We start from the raw sequence: 25,331 nt of genomic DNA, 5'->3' as shown, positions 1-25,331 counted from the left end.
CTTTGATCTTTAATAACTCAAAAAGTATTTATTTATTTTAATATCATGATATAACAAATTTTACTTATAATTTGTCCCTCTATCGATTTGTGGGGTTATTTTTAATAAAATCGTTTTCACCCCCGAGAAGGGGTGGTATCCACCCCCAGGGTAAAAGTGCAAGTTGGCACCAAATCATTTTTATTTCCTGAGGTATGTTCTAACTAGTCACCAATTTTCATGCAAATCGATGGAGGTTTAACAAAATAGGAGGTGAAAACCTTTAAAGACTACACTAACTTTCCCCTTTCATAACTTATTGCTACTTCCTGTATCCACTGAGGTGTCAGCCTGAAAGGCTTCATAATTATCAATATACAATAGACACATTTCACATGCCAAACTCCATATTACTTATGACGATGATTTTTCGGCTCTAGCTCTTAGACTAATATTTGCATAAATACTGACATGCGAAGTATATAAAACCTTAAAAGCCTTCAAAGTATTTAGGTTTCAAAAAATATTTATAAAATGTCCACCTTGCTCTGCACAAAGATCTTCAAAACTAGTCGAATTACCTATCGATCATCTTCTTCTTCGTAGCCTTCTATCGTCCATGTTTGGACACGTAGAGATACGAAATAATCGATGGGACTATCGATTGTTCGAATAATCGAAAACTATCGATAGTTCTGTCAAACTATCGATAGTTTTCGATAGTGAACTTTTGTTTCCGCTCACGCTCATTTTGAGCCAAGCCAAGCCAAGCCGCACCCCAGTCAGTTGTTTTGTTTACTGTTTACTAACAGTTTACAGTTTGGTTATGGTTAGTTGTTTGTTTACTGAGTTTACAAATTACAATTTACATGTCATGTCCTCAGCTGATGAGCTGATCGCTTATTGAAATTTAGATAGTGTGTTCTAGAGTTCTGTGTGTCCCATTTTGTTATTTTAGGGTTGCTGATTTGTATAAATCAACTTTATATTCAAACAAAAACAACTTATAAAATAAGACTTCTAATTGCACTTCCATATTGTACGATGAGTATTATATTATGGGTTATGTTGTTCTTTAAATGAAAACATAATTCAATTCAACGTTTTACTCTTTTCAATGATCTTAATATAATTCATAATATTAATTTGTATCAACAAAGACAACACATACAATTTTATAGGTTATTTTTATATTTACAAAAAAATTTAATGTCATTTGTCAAAATAAATCATCTGTCATCACTCATCGGTGACATCTGTGTGAATACGAAACCACTATCGAAAACAATCGATAGTTATCGATGGTCGAAGACAAAATATCGATAATTATCGATGGTGTCTACTATCGATTGTTTCGTATCTCTCGACACAGGTCTCTCCCAACTCCTTCCGTTGATTTCTATCCTGAGCAACATAGTTCGAATTTGTTCCGGCCATTCTTTTAATCTCATCAACCCATCTCATCTGTGGTCCTCCTCTTGGTAGTTTACCTTCGTAAGGTCTCCAATGTTGTATTATGGTGCTCCAACGTTGGTCTTTTTGTCTAGCAGTGTGGCCAGCGAAGCTCCATGTAAGTTTAGCAATTTTTGTTTTTATTTCCTCGACTTTTTTTATCTTACCCAGTCGTTCCTCTTTTTATCCGACAGTCGTATATCTAACATTGCTTTTTCTGTTGTGGCTAGTTTATTCACATTTGCCTTGGTTAGGGTCCAGGTTTTACATCCATATGTAATGATAGGAAGGATGCACTGGCTGAACACTTAGCTCCTTAAGTATTGGGGTATTTTGCGGTTCTTAGGTATCCAACTAAGTTTTCCAAACCCTGTCATGTGAGTGTTGCTCTTCTAGTAACTTCCGCAGTTTGGTTCTATTTGTCATGTTTCAGAATTTGGCTTAGGTAGACATATTCCTGCCCTGGTGAAGGTCAGGGAGGAGGCTAAGGATGAAGACCTGGTGGCCCTCCACCACACCAGCTACATGCCAGTGGAGGATCTAAGGAAGATGGCAGAAGCCATCTTCCAGAAGACAGCAGTGAAAAAAGTAGTAGTACATACAACAGCAACCCGTAGGGAGAGGCCGACCTACGGGTTCATTGTAAAAAAGAAGGACGCGACATATTCTCAACTCCTTGAAGGGGTGGAGAAGGCGGTTGGCGGCACAGAGGCTAAGGGTGCGATACAAAGCCTTAGGAGCACTAGGGATGGTGGCCTTCTAATAACTATGGATAAAGACCAGGCAGCGGCCGCGGAAATTAAGAATGCGATAACCCAGAGGGAGAGCGGGCTCACCGCACAAATGGTGGGCTCGGAAAGGCAGGAGGTCAGACATGTGAGAGGGATGACTTCCAATACAACGGAAGAACAGATAAAAGAGGCCATAAGAAAGGAAGTGGGAGCATGGGAACCATGCTTCCTAATCAAACAAATACGCCCCATGAGAGGGGATACGAAGGCTGCTACCCTAGTGCTTAGTGCATCGGCCGCGAAGAAGCTGCTAGAACTGGGAAGCATAAAAGTCGGCCTCGCCAGGTGTGAACTGGAGAAGAGGCTGGTAATCAAACGATGCCAGAGGTGCTGGAGTTTTGCACATGAGGTTAGCAAATGTAATGGACCGGACCGCACGGGTCACTGCCTAAAGTGAGGCAAGCAGGGTCACGTCATGGAGGGATGCGAGGGGGAGGAGCACTGCGTACTGTGCAAAGAGCCGCACAGGCATGGGAGCGGTAGATGCTCCGCCTTCAGAGAAGCCCTACAAAAGGCGAGAGCGGCGGAGCGTGGCATGGTGCCCGGGGTTTCTCCTCCGCGTTTCCCCCCATTACGTAGTAGGACCGAGACGAACAAAAAAGCGCAGGCCCCAGTGACCACCACCGAAAAGGAGGGAGGGACCACCATCGACACACAAGCTTGCGGAACCGACGACGCGGAAGACGAACGGAGGGAGGGGCCCGACCGCTCTGCCCCTTCAACATCGAATGTCCCTCCGGGACTACAGGTGTCCTCTCGGTCGGATAGTTCTCGCGCGAATTTATATACAGTAAATAATGAACAACAAAAGTGTGAAGGTACTTCAGATTAACGTCGGACGGGCCAAGGCGGCCCACGATCTGGTCCACGCGAAAGCCCTGGACATCGGGGCGGATCTGATAATTGTACCTGAGCCAAACAAAAATATTGCAGGGAGGTTTGGCTGGATATCGGATACGCGTTCCGATGTCGCTATCCATCTTGTCAACAGAAACTTAAGAATCGAGAAAATTACGAGGAAGGAGGGAGTAGTAAAAATCAACCTTGTTGATGTGGCTATTATAGCCTGCTACATCTCTCCAAACGTCAATATGACGGTGTACCTTGACAAGATGGAGAGCATTACGAATATGGCCCTGGCGGAGAAAAACTTCATCATCGCGGGTGATATAAATGCAAAATCCGTCCTATGGGGATCCCCGAGGAACGATAGTAGAGGAGTGGTATGGAGTGAGTGGATCTCCTCTCTCAATGTAATGGTCGTAAATAACGGCAAACACACCTTTGAGAGGGGTGACTCACGCACCCATATCGACGTAACGCTGGTGAATGACAAGTATGCCAGTAAAGTCACTAAGTGGGACGTGATGGATGAGAATCTATTCACGTTCCACAAATACATCTCCTACGAGATCGGTACCGCGGGGACCACCGGTAGCGGCAGAAAGGTTATGGCATTCAATAGGGTAGCCTTTAGGGAGAGGTTGGATGGCTTCTGCGAGGGGGTCACCGACTTCCCTGGCCTTAGAAGTGCCATAATACGCGCGCACAGGGAGAGCACGAATAGCAGTCTGGTATCGTATACGGTACCGTACTGGTGGAGCGACGACGTCCAGAGTGCCCGCATCCAGTGCCTCAGACTGAGGCGCATCGCACAGAGGGAAAGAACGCCTATGGCGAGAGATGAATACAAGAACGCGAAGAAGGACCTTAATAAGGTAATAAGGAGGTCCAAGCGTACGTGTTGGACCAATCTGTGCGATGCGCTTGAGGAAGATGTGTGGGGTGAGGCCTACAGGTTAGTGGTTAGGACCTTGAGAGTCGAAACCCCATACAGACTTACTGAGGACAGGAGGCGGGACATCGCGGGTGTCCTCTTCCCCAGGAGGCCAGAGGTGCTGTTCGAGCCCACCATGTGTGAGCTCCCGGAAGCCGTTACCCCCATGGAACTCTCCAGGGCGGTAGACGCAATAAAGACAGGGAGGTCGCCGGGACCTGATCGGGTGCCTCCGGAGGCCGTAAAGATAGCGGTTGCAGCACGACCGGAACTGTTCAGATCGGTGCTGTCCCGGCTTCTTGTGTCCCAGGCTTTTCCTAACGACCTGAAACGGGCACGCCTCACATTAATACCCAAACCGGGTAAGGACCCGGAAGAGGCCAGCTCCTACCGACCCATCTGCCTCCTAGATTGCCTAGGCAAACTATATGAAAATATAGTTAAGAACCGCCTGGAAGCGGGATTAGATGCCGCAAACGCCATCTCAGATAGGCAATACGGCTTTAGGAAGGCTAGATCGGCGGTGGACGCTGTCAGGTACGTTACGAGGAGCGTGAAGGACTGCAGGAAGAAGTGGGCAGTACTGATCATGTTCGACGTTAAGAATGCCTTTAACTCTGCAGGCTGGGGGCACATCATCAATACGATGGAGGCCCTCAGACTGCCTACGTACCTTGTCAACATAATCAAGAGCTATCTGACTGAGAGACATCTGTCTGTTAATAAAGGAGAAGACGCGAAACTCTCGGCGGGCGTCCCCCAAGGGTCGGTCCTCGGACCGACCCTGTGGAATATACTCTACGACGGCGTACTGCATATCAACTTCGGGCGCGAGTGTAACGCGGTGGCGTATGCCGACGACCTCGCGATCCTTATCACCCACGATTTGTATCGGGAGGTGGTTGATAAGGCTGAAAGGTGTTTCCGTCGCGTGAACGCCTGGATGTCGGATAGGGACCTGGAACTTGCAAGCGCAAAGACAGAGGTGGTGATCCTCAAGGCACCGAGAGCCGGGCCTGACCTGGTTTTCCGTTTCGGAGCCAGCGAGGTGAAACCGTCCTCTTGTGCAAGATACCTGGGAATGGACCTCGAGCGGGGACTGGGGTTCTCCAAGCACCTCGCAAGGGTGGTAGAGAAGGCCGAGGCGCAAACCGCAGCCCTCCGAAGATTAACACCAAACATCGGAGGGCCTGGTAGCGCCAAACGGAAACTGTACCTACATACTGTACAGTCTACCCTTCTCTACGGGGCCCCGGTCTGGATCGAGGCTCTAAGGCACCGAAAATACAGGGAAGTCTTGATTAAAGCACAGAGGAAGCCTCTGTTGAATGTATGCAGTGCATACCGTACTGCATCAACCACGGCCCTACAGGTCATCGCGGGTGCCCCTCCCATTCACCTGCTTGCCCGAGAGAGAACAACTCTCTACGAGTCAGGTAACGGCCACCTACCGGCGGTCAGAGCGGCCGCTAGGGAACGACTCTTGGCCGACTGGCAAGCGGAATGGGAGGCAGAGACAACTAAGGCACAGTGGACCAAGAGATTGGTCCCGAACATAGGGGCGTGGTACGCTTGTAAGTTCCGAAGAACGAACTTTTTCTTTACTCAGTTCCTTACGGGACACGGTTCCTTCCGGGCGTTCACGCACGGCATCGGTAAGTCGAACGATGACCTGTGCCTGACCTGCCACGTGAGGGAGGACGCGGAACACTGCGTGTTCCGGTGTAGCGTGTTCGCTCGCGGGCAGACCAGGCTCAGGAATCGTTTCGGGGTCGTCTGCCCCGAAAATATTATAAACTTAGCGTTGGGAAGTAAAGGGGATTACGAATTTATAATCGACGTAATCACTGGGATAATTAAGGAAAGAACAGCGCGCGAACGGGCAGAGCAGGGTGGTTGAAAAAAAAAAAAAAATATATACATACTAATAAACAAAAAATCTTACGTTTGGTCAACACATGGGTATATGCGGTTTGGTAAGTCTCCTCTATAGAGTCGAATAGTTGTAGATTGAATTGTGCAGGTAGGTATACACAAATGTAGGGAAGAAAAAAAAAAAAAAAAAAAAAAAAAGGCGACCCTTTCGTCTAGGGCCGCCCCCCAGTCCTATGAATCGTCCAAATATCGTCTTGTCGATCCCATAATGGGATCAAGTAACTCAACCACGGCCCTATCGTTCCAGATAGGAGCCGCTTAATAAATCCCTCCTTGTGGGGGCAGACATTCCAACCCCTTCCCCTACTGCTTCTAGGTAGGGGGAGGATATAGGCCATGATCAAGCACACTCTACTGTGGACAGCGCGGAATGTCCCCATGTATCGTTCTCTACAGAACACGTCCAGGGACATTCCGGGTCGGAAGAAGGGGTGGTTTTAGTTGGTAGGCGGCTGGTTATGGGGTGCACGCGGGATGCCTTGACCATAAGTGGTTGGCGCATCCTGGCGTGTTCTCCTCTCCTGTCCGAGTCCAACAGTACTAGGGACACCTTCCCTAGTCTGCTATGAGCGTTCCCCTCAATCCAAAAAAAAAAGGTAGACATATTCCTGGACTTGTTTTATCTCACTGCCATTTATAGGTCTGGGGTGATATGTGTTTGTCATTGTTTTTCTCATATTCATTTTTAGACCGACTCACAGTGGTTCCAAATGCTGAAAACGTGGACATGAGGCGAAAAAAGTCCCTATTTAGGGATTTTCATGTTTACAGTGTTGTTTTCTCATACTATTGTAGAGTACTAATACGTAGATATGATGTTGATCAGACTGGATCTATTCTGGTTCACAGCTCAGTAACAAGTGAGCCATGTCCGGGGTTATTTTGGCCGGCAGGGAAAGTGAAAAAGAACGCGTATATTGAAAACGCTGTAAAACGTTTTGTAGTTTATCAATTTTATCGCTGTAAAGCAGATTCTTCTTTTTTAAGTATGTAATAATGTAAGATGTAAGTTAAATCAACATTTATTAACAATAAATGCCTTAAATTTGTTAATTCATAAATAGTGAAAACATTCTTGAAATAATTAAAGTTTTGTAAAGATTCATTCAAAAAGAACAAAATTCTGCATAATTCCGCGACTTATGTTTATTAATCCTAAAATATATAGTAAGGAGATACAGAATCACTTTGGTTTAGCTGCCTATAACTGCTTATGCAGTGCTGGCAGTTGTGTTTATGTTGTATATATGTCAAAAAATCATACAATCCTGTACATACAATAAAAATAATTTGTTAGAATGTAAGTTTTTCTAATAATCGTTAATTTTAATCAAAATAAACGTAGTGTCCGGTTAACTTTGTGGAGCAGTGTAGTAAATTTTGCAGACCAAGAGGAATATATTGATTTTTTAATTAATTTACGTCACGACAAATATTTTTATCATTAACTATGCTAAAAACAATATCAAGTTATAAAATATTTACCTGACTGTTTACTTTGAATAGAAGCCACAGAATAATTTTCATAATCTTGTAAAGGCAACCGAGCTTCTCGAAGAATTCTATCATAAGCACTATCTTCATCAATATTCGAACTTCCTTCATTGCTGTTTTCTTTACTAATATTTAACGATAAATCATGTTCACTATCATCAAGAACCTGAAAATCATAGTCACTATCAGAAGAAACTGTTTCCACAATACTATCTCCAGAATCATCAGAATCAATACATATAATGCTCTCATCCCTACCCAGAGATAGTTTTTCAGGTAAAATTTGCTCACTGTCACTAGATTCTTCAAGCTCGTTAGTTAATATAATTAAATCACATTGATTAGGGACGTTAGAAGTGCTTGGTGTATGACTTAGTTCAATTGGTTGTGTGTTGGCACCACTGTCTAAAATGTTTCCTGTTACCGCTTCTGTTTCAGGTATCTGAATTTCACTAGAGGTAGTAATATTGTGATTTACGACAACTAATTCCGAGTCCACAATTTCATTATTCCCAATTTCTATAATTTCTTGAGTTGCGTTTGTTTCTACAACAGCTGAACCAACAACGTCTGCATTTTCCGATTCAGTATTAATAGATGCACTTTCTTTCGACACATCCAATTCTTTACTTTTTTCGGTAGAATTCAGTTCCCCGTCTTCACATATAGATGTTTCTTTCTTTTTCTTCTTTTGTTTTAATAGTATAGTAGTATCCACATCTACGATATTTTCTTTAACGAGTTCATGAGATTCCACCTCACTTTCTGAGACTTCCTTCTTTTTCTTTTTGGGCTTCGCAATATGAGTAGATACATCATTATTTTCTTTCGTTTTAGAAGCTGATAATTGTTCATCAGAATCATTGTCCGATGTATTAGATGTATCATTTTCTTTAGTTTTTTTCTTTGATTCTAATTTGCGATTTATGTCTTTGTCTTGTGAACATTTTAATACTCCTTCATGTTCATCATCATTAACTAAGTTTTCAGTGTCAGTTAATTGTTGATTAGAATCATTATCCAATACTTTTGATACAGCTGTTTCTTTCTTTTTTTTCTTTTGCTTTAAAACAGATTTGCCATCTACGTTTTTATCTTGTAAATCTTTTAATCTCTCAAAATTGTCAATGTCGCTTCGTTCCAAACGCACTAACAGTACAGATGCCCGCCTTTTCTTTTTCTTTGATTTCGGGAATTCAACTACATGAGAACAGTGCATTGTAGTTTCAGCATTCGGAACATCTTTATCTCTATTAAAATCAGAGGTAAGTTGAACTGTTTCGTTGTACAGTTCAGTAGAATTTTTTCTTTTCTTTCTCTTTTTCTTGGATGTTCCTTTGGTCTCTACGTCTTCATTAGGCTCCACAGTTTCTGAAAAAATTTGTCCAAAAACACCATCACTTTTCGGCGTTTTATCACGCTTGGCTTTCTTCTTTTTCTTTTTTGGCTTATGCGAGATATCATTATCTACGATGTTCAAACTATCATTTGCTTGAATAGTCGAAGGAATGTCTTCGTCATGGCTTTGGCGATGGGTATGTTTTTTCTTTTTATTAATGTTTGAACAATTTGGTGTACTGGTAATACAACTTATTCCAAAATTAATATCACTAGTTTCATTTTCTGAATCTCTCTTTTTCTTTTTTGTAGAACTATTTGAATCTTTCCGTTCTTTCTTTTTATCTTTAAAAAACTCGTTCGCATTAGATTTGTTTTTCTTGTTACTTAAGTCTGAAGTTACCATCGGTGATAAATAAGGCAAATCATGTGATTTTTGGTTTGTACTAGTTTCATAATCACTTTCTGAGCTGTTACTGTCAGATGACACGTCGGCAACTTCACATGCTGTACTTTCAGGTTCATCTACTTCATTAGAAATATCAGTTCGTTTACTACAAGTCCTTTTAGGAACTATGAATGAGCCAAAACTTTCTAAATCTTTTTCATTGAAAATTGCTTCTTTTGGAAATTCAACTTCATCAAAAACGATCGTTTTGACTGTATTGGAAAAATTTCTATTAGGTTCATTTGTACTACAACTACTTTCAGTTTCACAATATTCAGTTAATTTTGAGGGGTCTTGTACGGTCACTACTTCGTTATTGGTGAACTCAGATCCATGGAGATCAAAATTGAATTGTGAGTTACGATCGACGTTTGCAGTGTCCAGAAAATCATTACTTAATGACGAATCCAATTCTACCAAAGCACAATCTTCTGTGTCATCAGCATTTTTTATACTATTGTCATCTACGTTACACAGAGATGTTTCATCACAATCAACCGTGATAACTTCAACTGGCGGTGGGGGCACAAAAATGATATCATCATCTCTCTCTGGTGGTAGCCCACCATCCGATTCGTTGTACTTCTTTGGAAATTTTGTATTTATTTGTCTTTTGTCGATCATGTATTCATCTACTGCTACGCAATCGTTAGAATCCGAATCCGATATGTATATTACTACTGAATTTTGTTGCTGTTGTTGTTTGGCAACCTAAAAAAGTAAAATTATATTATACTTCACTCCAACATTTCATGTAAAATATGTAAACAATCGTAAAAATCTGTCATGTATTGCAGGGGTCACCAATTGGCGGACCGCGCTCCGCATCCGGACCGTAAGCTAGTTTTGTGCGGACCGCGATTGAATTCAGAATATAGTGTTTGGCAATTTTGAAAATGCTTGGCTATGAAATTGTGTACTACGTTTGGCTCAACTTGTGTGTGCGAAGGCGCTTTATCAAGAATTAACTTTATTAAAAATCGGTACAGATCTCTAACAGATGAATACATATCTTAACTCCCTAATAAGAATCAGTTGCACTAAACACACTCAAACCTTCAGACAGGTTGTACATAATAAAAAATGTCATTTTTTTCACTGATAATTTAATTTTGTAAAGAGTTTTCCCCTTATTGTTATACATACTTATTATAATCATTAATTTTGAATTTAAGTAAACTGGTATACAAAATTGTCACGTGCTTTTTTTATATTCATTTCCTCTCTACTATAAGTGGGAGTACTTTTCAGCTGTACATTTATTTGAAATAGTTTTCAGATAATCAGCTTGCAACAAACAGCTGGCATTGAAACTAATGTAGAAAAGTGAACATGTTAATTACGATTTTGTACTATGATTATTTATTTTAAATTTCTCAGTTTCAATAACTGGATTTAAAGAAAGTGTTGCTGTGTCCAAAATAAAAATTTTCTGATTCGTTTTTTTTTGCGGATTCCTGTTCAAATATGTTCCCTTTAAACAAATCAGAGGGGTGCCGGGCGAAACAATTTTTTAAACAAATTCAAAATTGCGTTTCTGCCTTTTTTGGGCAATTTTGAAAAAAAGATGTCATATTTCTGAAAAGTTAATAGTTTTCGAGTTATCAGCGACTAAAATCTGAAAAATGCGAAAATAAGCATTTTCGATACTTGAAAACTCATATGTAAATTATTGGTTTTCAGGTGGCTAAGTACCTAAATTAAAGTTTTATTCATTTAATTTTAAGATTCTAATGAGTAATAGAGGCTTATTTCGCGCGAATTATCCGTAGTAATTGCACAAGAGCTCTAAAATTATCGAATTTTTCCCGAGTGACACTTTGACAGTTTTAATTTCAAGACCCGAAGGGTAGTGAAATTATGTCAAAGTGTCACGAGGGCAAAAATTCGATAATAATTTTAGAGATCGAGTGCAATTTGTTGCGATTATTTCATGAATAAAACTGTTCAAAACCAACATTTTATTGTAATTTATTTATGTAAGTACAAATTAGTACAATTAAACACACAGTTGTTATAAATATTTGACGGTTGAAAGTCATCACTTTTATAATTTTATAATTTTTAAAACATTAATCGTCATTAATGTCACTGAATGTATTTTTTCGTAGCAACGAAGGGCATCTGACGTAATATACTTGACGACGGGATATTATCAAAAATTATCAGTTTAATTTTTATTTCTGTAGCTTTCTATTGGTCAGAATCTCCTATGAATGAAATAATCGCGCACATTTAACAATTAAAAACAACGGTCTAAAATTTAGACTGTAAATAATTAATTACTCATTAGAATCTTGAAATTGATTGTTTAAACTTCAATTTAGGCACTTGACCACCGCAAAAATAATAATTTAAATATTAGTTTTCAAGCTTCAAAAAGGCTTATTTTAGCATTTTTCAAATTTTAAATCGCTTAAAACTCGAAATCTGTCAAATTTTGGGAAAATCACAGATCTTTTTTGTTTAAGATGACCCAAAAATTTTAAAAACATATTTTTGGGTGCAGAAAAGGTCATGTTTTGAATTTGTTAAAAAAATTGTTAAACAATTTCTGCCCAAAAATTTTGCATAGGGTATTTGTCTTCTAATTTGTTTATAGGGTATATTTTTTAACAAGAATCCGCTAAGAAACCAAATCAGAAAAACCAGACACAGGTAGCATTAAATCCGGACCCCGGAAGTGTCATAAGTTTTCGAAACGGACCCTCAGGGAAACTAATTGGTGACCCCTGATGTATTGTATAATAGGGAATTTGCACATTTTTATTATTAAATAATAATGTTTTGTTTAAAAATGAGATTTTCAAAATTTCAGACCTCAAAAACTCAATAACTCAATAATTAACTAAAGAAATACAAATTTAAAATCTTCTGTGTATTTAGACCATTTAAAACGACCCAAAAAGCGCGCAAACACTTGTGACGTCAAATTATTATATTATATAATGACATTTATCGTATGTCATTGTAATGATATACAGTGTGTAAGGCACTTATGGAATAAAATTATTTCTGTCCTGGTTTCAAAAAGTTGTAAAATACGCTGAGACCCGTTATTTTTATATATAAATGTGCACTTTATAAACATAAATTTAAATGTACAGGGTGATTCATGCAAGCCTGGCAGAGTTCATAAGCTTTATTTTTAATGGAACACCCTGTATATTTTTATATTTTTAAAAACTGCTTAACAACCTGATTTCAACGAACTATATCATGTAGGGTGTATTATGAATAATACAGGGTGAAATTTTGAAATTATAAAGTAGGTATGTGTGTATTGTGTCATTATTTTAGAAAATTATAAAAAATGCTGGGACACGCCAACTTTAATTTTTTTTTATTTAGCTAATGCCTCGACAACTATTGGCCATTGGCACGGTACAGTTGATTTTTCCAGTTAGGTACCTAGTGTAATGTGTAGTGTGTGTGTGTGTTGAGTAAGTGTCTTGTTACTTTGCAAAGTCGACATCATTGTCTTTGCAAAGAGACGCTAATTGTATCCGAACGTCTGCGGTGTCTCCGGCGAGTACCGATCACACAAGGACAGAAACTATTTTCATTTATTAATTTATAATAAACGAAAAATTCTCTACCCAGGTGAGATTCGAACTCATGACCATTCGGACTTTTCGATGCAAAGGTAGGTCTCTTACCACTGAGCCACAGTGTATTATGTAAAATAAGTGTATTATGTAGGGTCTATTATGAATACTACAAGGTGGAATTTTTGTTATTTATAAATTTCGTCAAGACATTAAATACAAAACCCAATATATCGATACTTATGCTTAGTTTAGAAAGTCTGTTTTTATTTAGCTAATTTAAAAAATAATACCATTATTTAAAGTATGACAAATTATTAATTTCAAAATTTTATGTATTTAATTTCTTGACGAAAATTATACATAACTTTAAAATTTCACCCTGTATTATTCATAATACTCTATATAATATACTTTTTCGAGATGGGATTGTTTAGCAGCTTGTAAAAACGTGAAAATATACATACAATAATCATTAGAATTAAAGATCATTGACTATGCTATACTTGCGTGAATCACCGTGTACATTTAAGTTTATGTTAAGATAGTGCATATTAAAATTTAATAGTTGACGTATCCTAGGGTTTTTTATAATTTTCTAATATAAAGACATAAAACATTTTTATTTCATAAATGGTTTCCAAACATAATAATTTCAAAATTTCACCCTGTATTATTCACAATACACTATACATGACATAGTTCGTTGAAATCAGGTTCTTCAGCTGCTTTTAAAAATGTAAAAATATATAGGGTGTTCCATTAAAAATACAGCTTATGGACTATGCTATGCTTGCGTGTACATCACCCTGTACATTCAAACTTATAATTAAAAAGCGCACATTTATAATATAAAAATCGACGGGTCTCAGCCTTTTGAAAGATTTTTTGAAACAAGGACAGAAATAATTTTATTCCATAAGTGCCTTCTACCGTATATTATTATGTCAACAAAAACACTCAAATATTAGTGAATTAATGAATTACTGGTGAGGACATCAAATACTATAATGATATGACGTCACGACCATTGAGTGTGCGTGTTGGGCTGCCTGCTATAATTTGAATTTTCTCTAGATTTTAATCGTCTTTAGGGAGCCAAACGAAAGACAAAAGTTTTTTTTTTCTTTGATATATTGTTTTAAATTATGTTCTGTTGTGATTTATAGCATTTTTTTCGAATTTAACACTTTATGCAAGTTTCCTATTAGTATCTACACGAGAATGTAGTAATGGCGAAATAATTATTATTACATTCTCTATTAAATTAACTTCCTCTAATCCTATATTCTATGATCTAGCATGCTTGATAAGCCTGGATCGCGTGTACCAAAAAAAGTTAATTAATAGCAAGCTGAAAATTTGTTAATAGCTTAATGGTGTCTAGTCAGACAAACTTTGATGTATGGGAACACTCGAACAGGAGAAGTTTTAATTGTGGAACGTGCCATCCTCTACTGATGTGAAGTACTGTCACAAGTACGTGACAGTACTTTCACAATGTTAACGGGTAAAATGACAATTATAATTCTAGGTTAGTTTGACAACGACGTAAATATAAATATTTGATGTCATTGGTATATTCGGACATTGTATAGTGAAATTTTATTCTATATTTATTTATTTATTTTTTCTTTAAAATATCTTAAATATTATTATTCTGCCAAATATTTATATAAACATTGGAACAACATTAAGTTGTGGGGTCCGAATGGGATAGAATAAGAAATGAAGAAATAAGAAGAAGAACGGAAATAGAGCCAATATATCCAACATAAACAACTAGGATGGTATGGACATGTAATAAGAATGAAACCAGAAAGGATGCCCAGGAAAATTCTGGAAATGGGAAACACCACAAAAAGAAGAGGGCGTCCCCGAAATAATTGGAGTGATCAAATACAGGACATAGCAAATGCACGAGGGAAAACGAAAGAAGAAATGAAATGCCTAGCCAAAAACAGAATAGAGTCGAAAAAATGGGTGAAAGAAACAACCAACCATAATCCGACGCCGTAATTGCCATAAGGAAAAAAGACAAGAAGAAGAAGATTATTCTGGCAAATATTTATAATAGGTTTGTTCTAGCATCAGTTTCAAACGGTTTGAAACCATCAGCGAATAGTGGACCAGCGCAAGTAGAGAGGATAGCACTGGTGACTGTATTATGTTCCCTCACTGACCAACTGTTTGCTGACGGTTTCTGACTAGTTTGACTGTTTGCTAGAACAAACCTATAAACATTGGGACAACATTAAGTTGTGGGGTCCGAGAAGTTAGCTGCAAGATGGTAGACGTAATTTTCACAGAACGAAATATTTAAATTTGGCACTGTTGCCATGTGACTATAATGTATAATATGTTGTAGGCTTCAAATATACAGAGAAAGCTTTGAAAACTACATTTTTATTACATTATTTTATGGATTTTGCTATTTTATAATTTATATAAAACATGGACGAATAAATATTTGTTGTTTGTTTTGATATTAATTGCAGTTAATTATGTATTAGAATTTTTTTGATAAATGCCCTGATAGATTAGTGGATATATCTGGCAACAGAGTCAGAATGCTTGAATTTGCCTTTGCCAGATTGCACAGATGTTCTGTAGATATAATTTTTTTTGTCATTTCTTTAACTTATTTTTCACTGTTTAACTTTATTATTTATACAAATCTTATTTTCATATTGATAATAATAAACTAAAAATATTATAGTAAAATCTTAAAACAGCAGAATTTTACTTATTTTGCACTTTTTAACTTTATTATTGATACTGAAATCTTGGTATTTCGACATAATTAGAGAATATTAAAATTTTTTCTTGTTACTTTAGCTAGTTTATGTTTTCCATGTTAATAAATTAATTCATAAATATATCACATGCTCTTTCCCGATTTATTCTAAGAACACATGGCAACACTGCCATGCCTTCATGAGCCTTCATTTCATTATATCCGTAGCTAACTTCTCGGACCCCACAACTTAATGTTGTCCAAACATTGATATTTATATAAAAATAAATACAAGTATTCCGACAAGTGTCAGATTTAATTGAAATGTCATGCAGTGATTCGCGACATTCTTAAAATTCTATATGACATCAAAATTAATGACGCACTGAAAGAAGGGTTTGGGATAAACTGTATACTAATTTATACTGGGACAAGTTCAAGAGAAATCATTAGAATACAACAAAACAGCATATTCATTGACCTTAAGAAGACATTTGACTGGGTAAATTAAAGGACATTATCCATTTATTGCATACAAGAGGAATAACTCAAGGAATAATTAAAATTATTGAAAATATCTACTAGAACAACACAAAAGTAAAAGTAGACCTAACTAACCAAATTGAGGCCGACAATGAGATTTCCTCAATCTTTTATTGTTCAACCTGATCATGGATGAGATAATAAAAAAAGGTAAAAACTAAAGGAAGATACCAAATTGGAGAAAAAAACTTAAGCCGGAATCGGTTGCACCGTTAGATCTAACATTTTATCCTTTTCCGTGATAATTTGATGAAAATTTTTGCAACATAACTGTGTAGGAATGCGTAGATATTTTTTATTTATTGTTTTTTTTTAGGACTTTATGGCTTTGACGGGAACAAATTTGCTTTAATAATTGAATCGATTATTTCTGAAAGGACCTAAGTGCCATTTCAGCAATTTTCTTTTTAATATGCTAAATTAATTTGCCCAAATCCTAGCTTTTGGCGCGGAAAACAACTAAATTCAATTATTCCCTACTTACATTTCTTGGTGAGAAAATAATGGTTTAGTGTAGAAAGGATCTAAGTAAACTAACTTAGCCCCTTTAAGAAATAAATTTTTAAATGTGTGTCGTACTGTATTTGACCTTGCCCTCTTTTTTGGCGACAAATTTTATACGAATTTAATGGATACTGTTAAAGAGTGTCACGATAGGGACGACGTGGCAGGGCTCGCATTTGACTATATGCAAAATGTTCATCTACCACATATACCTATACAAGAAGTCTTCTAAAGACTCAACTAACGGTTAACACATACACTGTAACAGGCCAATAAGGGACCTAATGAAGTAGGCACCTTTTTGCTTGATTATATACAAAATAACATACCACCCAACATAAAAGAGTTAAAACCTTTTTGTGAAAACTGCCCTGAACACAATAAGAACCACGCTGTTATGTTTGGCCCTTACAGATATGAGTCGCTTCGACAAAATTGAAGATTATTTTCCCATTAGAGGTCACTCCTTGCCATGTGACAGAGATTTGGGTGTCATAAAAAGATACTTAAAAAAATTGACAGAATATTTGAAGTTCATAAGTAGACAGAAATATTAGAGTTTATATGTTTAATTTAAGAAAGAACTAGAGATTTGACTTTTCATAAAACTACTTTTTATTTATTCAACAGCTCCATCTTACTCACCGGAGGGACCGCAGACGTTCGGATACAATTAGTGTCTCTTTGCAAAGACAATGACGTCGACTTTGCAAAGTAACAAGACACTTACTCAACACACACACACTACACATTACTCCCCTGAGTTAGCGATAAGTTATACAATTACGTGGCTAAAGGTCCTAGTTCTAAACCAAGGCCAGAATCAGAGAAAAAAAAACTCCATCTTTCATATTTTATCAACAACAACCTACTTAATTTTTTATGTAAACATTCTAAAGCTTGGTTTATATGAACAACATTACAAAAATATATTCCAATACTCCCACCTTTTGTTAAGTTGTTCAACCCATAAACAAACCTTTTAAATAAAAAAAATATAACAAATGTCCACAAAAAAAAAAAATAAAAGTTTTGAAGCCACACCAAATATTTTGTTGCTTGTGATGCAGCTACAAACTCAGATTCGGTTGTTAGATTCTGAGGTCTGTCTCTTGCTTGTCCGGTGTCCAAAACGTAGCGATTGGTGGAACGACGAGTTTCTTTATCACCTGCATAATCTGTGTCACTGTATCCATGCATGTTCCACTGTGCTGCATTGTAATTATTGTTTGTGTAACGGCTGACTACTCCCACCGCATGTGCAATGTCAGGTCTTGACACTAGGAGTAAAAACATTAATGAATTAAGTCAGCACTTACATCTTCTGGTTTACTTACAGGATTTGCATTTTGTTGACCAAATCTATCTATCTGTTTTGTATAACTTGCTTGACTTAACATTGTACCAGTCTCGTAAGTTTCTTGTAATTTCTAGTCTGACGAAATAGTTCCCAACCGTCACGGGCACTTTTACGGACAAAAGAGTCTTTTTACGTGCACAAAACTGTCTCTATTGCTAACTTTTTCTCAGAAAATAATAAACCGTCATCAACGTAAATGATTAAGATCACTTTAATATTGTCTACATATCCAGTATAAACACACCGATCAGCTGATTTTTGAAAACTGATTTTTATATCGAACTGCATGTCTGGCTTCTTAACCATAGTCCATGTTTCATTTTTCACTAGTGCATCAAACTCTTCATTTATGGCAATTTTCCATTTTTCTTTATCACTACTTGACACTGCTTATTCATATGTCTGTGGTATATCTATTTCAGTAAAATTTACCTCAAAATAATTTAATCTGGCTGGTAAACGTCTATTTCGTTGTGGTCTGAAGTTGCCATCATCTTGTAAAACTTCTGTTTCATTATTAATGATTATTTGTTCTTCTTCTTGTCTCTCTTCAAGTTCATTTTCTTGTATTTCAAAAATTGTCACATCATCTTCTACTGCTATCTTCGTCACATTGTCTTTCTTTGCACTGTACATTTTCTCATTGAAAAACACATTTCTAGAGATCACTATTTTCTGTGTTGTCATATCCGTCATTTTCTGTCATATCCAACAAATATAACCTTCTCTCTCTTTGCATCTAGTTTCTTTCTTTTCTGGTCAGGAATATGTACATATGCATCACACCCAAACACTTTCATGTGCTCAAATACAGGTTTCTGCCCTGTCCACTGTTCATACGCTGTAGAACCTGGTGTCTGTTTGCTTGTAATTCTGTTGCAAATGTAGATTTTGTAGATGGCAGTATTAACTGCCTCTGGCCATAGTTTCTTATCTACTCCACATTGGTATAACATACACCGAACCATTTCTACAATTAATCTGTCATCTCTCTCAGACCTGCCATTTTGCTCTGGAGTATAATATGGTGCTGTGGTTTCTGACTCTATGCCTTTTTGTTCTAAATACTCTTTGAAAACATTATTTTTATACTCAGTAGCATTATCTGTATGCAGTTTTTCAACAGAGTAGCCATACTTTCATTGTTAATCTTAATTACACTCATACCTTTGTTTGTCAAAACACCTTCTGAAAATAAATTCTTTCTTAACTGTGGGATATATAGCACATCATTTATAGTGGATTTAAACCATTGTCCATTGATCAACTTCTCTATTTTAATAGTTCCCTTACCTTGCACTGGTAGTATTTGATTATTGCCAAGTGATACCTGTGATGTAAAAGTTCTGTCAATATTGAAAAAATATTCTTCCCTGTAACACATATGTGCTGATGCACCACTGTCCATAATCCAATCATCACTTGTATCCACTTTTTCTAGCTGTTTTTCTTCTATGTTGAATGCACTCTCATTATTAACATTATAATATGCGCTACTCGAAGAACCATCATGCTGGTTTTCTGTAGATTTGCCAGCTTGTGCTCTGTCATTATTTTTGTAATCTTTTCTGTAGTTACTAAAGCCACCTCTGCCTCGACTATGACTTCTATATGACTTGCTACCACTATTTTCGTCTTCGTTCTTTTTCTCTCTGCAAAATTTGGCAATATGCCCTCGTTTTCTACATGAAAAACACATTACACCCCTTTCTTGACCTTTATCATATTTGTCTTTAAATGACATTGTTGCCAGTGCTTGTTCTGTCTCTTCATATGCATTTAAGACCATTTCTTCATCTAAGAGTCTTGCGGTGAGGTTACCTATAGTTTGTTTAGCACTGTCTACGGACAACCATGCCTGTCTACATTTCTGTACTTTTGGGGCAATGTACTCAATATTTTTGTCATAATAGCAATATCACTCACATCATCACCTGCTTCTTTAATTTGCTTAGCAAGATTCTGCACTTTTGCTATGTGTTGAGCAATAGTATCTAGCCTACTCATCTTATATTGATGAAACCGTTCATGCAACATCATTTTATTTGATTCTGATTTTTGCTCATAAATAGACTCAAGAGTCTCCATAATTTCTTTAGCAGTATTACAACTTTCAATCAAAGTAATCTGATTTAAACTCACTGCAGATGTTAAAGTGAACATAGCCTGTGCATCCTTTTTAAACCATGCCTGCAATTCATCTCCTGCTGCTTCTGGTTTGATTAATGAGCCATCAATAACTCCATAAATACCTTTTGCTCTTAAGGCACATTTTGATAGGAACTTCCAAAGTTAACGCCATCAAATTTACTAACTGAGGTTATATCTATTTTGTCACCCATTTTTTTTCTTTAAATTTCACGGCGTCACATGCCAATCTAGTTCTTTCTTTCACTGGGACAAACTCTTACTCGGACACACCGGAAAAGTCTTTCTTGTATAAAAAACATACTTTCTTGTATTTCGGACACACTGATACATTTAAACTGAATATACGCAGTAGTTAAGTATGATCTGGGGCCATATAACCTATTAGATTTTATATATTTAATTTAAGAAAGAACTACAGATTTGACTTTTTATAAAAACTACTTTTTATTTATTCAACAACTCCATCTTTCATATTTTATCAACAACAACCTACTTAATTTTTTATGTAAACATTCTAAAGCTTGGTTTATATGAACAACATTACAAAAATATATTCCAATAACAAATTATTGTTAATTCCAAGTGCCAAAAGCAAGTTTTATGAAAAATAAGTTAAAACTAGCGAAATTCTTGATTTTAAGCAATGGTGGCCTAAGTATTATAAAAAGACAAGCCTGACTACTGAATCTCAAAAAAGAAACGTTCCTCGATCTCAAAAAACTTCATTTGCAATTTCGATCTTTAATCATTATGTATGTATATAGCTTTGAAACTCCAGGTTATGTAAGGGCATCGGAATTTATTAATAGCATTTTTGGTGTTGATCACTTCCATTTGGCTTTACCGAAACACAGCAGCCAATTTAATATCAAATGGCCCAAAATACCAGCATATTCTGAAGACATGGTGCCAATTTTGGAAACAAAAATAGGCCATTTACAAATCCTTAATCATAGAACTGAAAACCATTTTTTTTCGATTTTGTTTTAAACTTTGCAAAAATAATGTATGTTGTATATTATATTATTACTTTAATTTTGGTTAAATATATTTTTGTGGCTATTTTTCACAATAAAATTACCATAATAGAGGATTATACCAAAGCCTAATAAATTAAATTTGTTTTAGAAAATGTACATTTTTGAAAGGACCTAAGTTAATTTTCTTTTTAAATATGTGCAACAAAGAAAATTGAAAATTCTAGATTGATTTGATTAATATACACCTTTAACTGAACCACAGTATAAAGAGGGACAGTAGAACCACTCTCCGAAAAATTGGAAGTAAAATCTGTAGTCGCGCATGGCGACCGCGCAATGTTGGCAGTCGCTTTTGCCCCACTCTCGCATTGCTATTCGCATAGAAACGTACGGCTTTTAACAGGGAAAACCCGCATCCACTACTGGTGAATTACCAATTGCGTACTGCCAGTATTACTTCCTGACATCAAAGCGCCGACAGAGGAGTGATTTTACTGTGGAACCTCTATATACTGTGACTGAACCAGAGTAATGAAAAAAAAAATAATAATTTTAAAATATCAAGAGGTTAAAAATGAACATTTTTCAGTTTTTCTCAAAACTTCTTAATATCACTTAGCACCTTTAACCCGACAGTGGTCGCTATATGAGATTTTCTCTCACGGTTTCAGAAAATTACGTACAGCTTTTTTTCTGTCTCCTAACTACCCTCCCTCGACAATTTAATAGGCTCGCCCGCTCAGATAGTGACTCAGTTTACTTAGTATCACCGTATTGTTTAGTCAGTGCGCTTCATGTGAGAGATTAAGAGCACACAGTAGCGATCAACAGGTAGCAACAAACGCGGGCCAAGATTGCGAAAGTTCTGCGAACTTTCAAAAGTGAGGCAACAGTGCGTCGGGAATTCGACACTGACAGTGACGTTTATACTATCAAAAACAATAATTTTTATATACATAGGCGCGAAATGTTGCCAAGTCAGTGACGTTCGATTTCTTGTTATAAAAAAATCGATTTTTAGTAGTTCCAATGTGATACAAAATCTTGGCACGGGATAAAAAAGTTTATTTGAAGAAAGTTTTTGTCTTTCTTAACGGCGGTACAGGCTCCTTTTTTCAATATTTTATTTAGTTATAGAGTAATTTCCACATACTAACATATTTCTGAAATTGGGCTCTGTACCGTAATTCTTTATTATATTACGAATATGTGTGCCAAATATCTCGACAAAATATTCAAAATTAGAGCCGCAATCTTGGAACGCGTTTGTTGCTACCTGTTGATCGCTACTGTTTGCTCTTAAGGATAAGCTCCATCTGTTTTGGAATAATTACCAGTGGCGTGCCTACTTTCCTCATTCTTTAATTTTTAATTTGACGATTATTATGGAGTGTGTTGTTTGTAAAATTATAAATAACAGACCATATATAACATGTGATAGCTGCCAGAGTGCTACACACAGGGATTGTTCGAATCTTGCTGCTAGTGAATTAAAAGTTATTGATCTTAAGGGAACCAGATTATTGAAGTATTACTGTAAAGAATGTGAAGCCGGAGTTAAATTAATTCCTACATTACTACAAAAAATTGGTGATTTACAAAACGAGTTGCAAGAAGTAAAAAAATGTGTTGAAGGTTACAAGAGAAGTGGTGAAATGTCATTGAGTGTTAAGGAAGATTTAATCAGTGAAATTATGGATAGAGAGAGGAGAGCTTCTAATATTGTAGTTTTTAATGTAAATGAGTCCAAAATGAATACCCAACAGGACAGAAATGCTAAAGACTGACTACGGTAAACAAGATATTGGAAAATTTTGATATAGACAGAAAGAGCATTAAAGTTTTTAGACTTGGTAAGTTTACACCAATGAAAAATAGACCAATTAAGTTATACTACCATCTAAAGAAAAGGTTATGTCTGTGCTGAAAAATAAACAACTGATTAAGGAAGCAGGTATCAAGATCTTTGCAGATCAAACCAACCAGCAACGTGAGTATTATAAAAAAAGTACAAAATGAACTACAGAATCTGATCGATTCGGGTGACCATAGCAAAACTATTAAATACATTAATAATAGACCCACCATTAATAATATAAATAATCAAACAAACTAAAAATTAATACAGATGTTATATACAGGGTGTAACGAAAATACAGGTCATAAATTTAATCGCATATTCTGGGACCAAAAATAGTTTGATTGAACCTAACTTACCTTAGTACAAATGTGCATATAAAAAAAGTTACAACCCTTTGAAGTTACAAAATGAAAATCGATTTTTTCCAATATATCGAAAACTATTAAAGATTTTTTATTGAAAATGGACATATGGCATTCTTATGACAGTAGCATCTTAACAAAAAATTATAGTGAAATTTGGACACCCTATAAAAATTTTATGGGGGTTTAGTTCCTTTAAACCCCCCCAAACTTTTGTGTACGTTCCAATTAAATTATTATTGTAGTTCCATTACTTAAACACAATATTTTTAAAACTTTTTTGGCTCTTAGTACTTTTTCGAAAATTCAGTTTTTATCGAGATATTTTGAATATTTGTCAAATCCACCACATATTTGTATATGGTTAAGTACGATTATGGAGACTTGGTAATAAAATGAAAATTTATGTATGATTTACATTTTTAGGTATATTTTGAACCGTATTAAAAAAGAAGCCATATCTCGATAAAAGTCGCCTTCTCGAAAAAATACAAAGAGGCAAAAAAGTTTTAAAAACATTTTGTTTAACTAATGGTATCCCAGTAATAGTTTAATTGAAGCGTACACAAACATTTGGGGGGTTTAAAGGAACAAAACCCCCATAAAATTTTTATGTAAACATATTAAAAAAGAAGCCACAACTCGATAAAAAATGCCTTATCGAAAAAATACTAAGAGCCAAAAAAGTTTTAAAAATATTGAATTTAACTAATGGTACCACAATAATAATTTAATTGGAACGTACAGAAAAGTTTGGGGGGGTTTAAGGGAACAAAACCCCCATAAAATTTTTATGGGAAGCACAAATTTCACTATAATTTTTCTTTAAGATGCTCCTGCCATAAGAATGCCACATATCAGTTTTCATTAAAAAATCTCTAATAGTTTTCGATATATTCGAAAAAATCGATTTTCATTTTGTAACTTCAAAGGGCTATAACTTTTTTTATGTGCATATTTGTACTAAGGTAAGTTAGGTTCATTCGAACTATTTTTGGTCCCAGAATATGTGATTTAATTTATGACCTGTATTTTTGTTACACCCTGTATATATATATATATATATATATATATATATATATATATATATATATATATATATATATATATATATATATATATATATATATATATATATATATATATATATATATATATATATATATATATATATAATGCTCAAAGTGTTTTGCAAAATTTAGATCTAACTAGGGAAAGTCTGTTATGTTTTAATCCGAAGGTTATTTTATTAAGCGAGACCAGGACCACCAAGGACATAGAAGATAATGAAATAAGAATTGAAAACTATAAGTGTTCGTTGTGATTCATCAAGCCGGTATACTGGTGGAGTGTTAGTATATGTTAAATGTGACTATAGATGTTTTGTTGTAAGAAAGTATGTCCTTGACAAGAATTATTGGTGTGTAATTTTAAAAGTTAATTTTTTAACATCAACTTGGTACATAAGTTGCATATATCATTCGCCTTCATTGTCAGATGCTAGGATTATGGAAGAACTGGATAATATTTTTGATTTTATTGTTTCAACGAACCACTCTTTCATTTTGGTGGGCGATTTCAATTTAGATCAAACCAAATGTTGAGCTACGGTATTTGCCAATTAGTTACAGAACCTACTAGAGTGACGCATGTATCTAAAACACTGGTAGATTATGTCCTGTCAAATACTAATAATATCATAGTAAATCTTCATGAAACTCCAAAATTAACTGACCACTCCATATTTCTGTTAATCTAAGAAATACTAACTAATACTATCTAAGAAATACTATAAAAGAAATACTATCTAAGAAGTACAGAGCATTATAATGTTAAGAAATTTAGAAATTTAAATCATGAGTAATATTTTGAAAATTCAAACTGATTGAATGTATTATAACTGGAATTTGAATTCTGTTGATGTTGACTCGATTTTTAAGGAATTATTTTTAAATTGTGAGATTGAAATCAATAAAACAGCACATATTCAAATCTGCCGGTTTAACTTAAAGCTACCATGGTTTGATAACGAAGTTTACTCTCTTATAAAATTACGTGATAATGCTTATAG

General features: G+C 35.9%; 1 protein-coding gene across 1 annotated transcript in view; it reads right to left on the bottom strand.

Moving 5' to 3' along the window:
* Nucleotides 1-25,331, bottom strand: part of LOC126890006 (uncharacterized) — an 89,919-nt gene that overhangs the window by 45,659 nt on the left and 18,929 nt on the right. The window contains exon 3 of the mRNA XM_050658807.1: nt 7,420-9,925. Coding sequence (XP_050514764.1) covers nt 7,420-9,925 — 2,506 coding nt within the window. The remainder of the gene's footprint in view (nt 1-7,419; nt 9,926-25,331) is intronic.

Source organism: Diabrotica virgifera, chromosome 8, assembly GCF_917563875.1.
Source record: "Diabrotica virgifera virgifera chromosome 8, PGI_DIABVI_V3a".
Taxonomy (NCBI): Eukaryota; Metazoa; Arthropoda; class Insecta; order Coleoptera; family Chrysomelidae; genus Diabrotica; species Diabrotica virgifera.
This window is presented reverse-complemented; position numbering and strand designations above follow the sequence as displayed.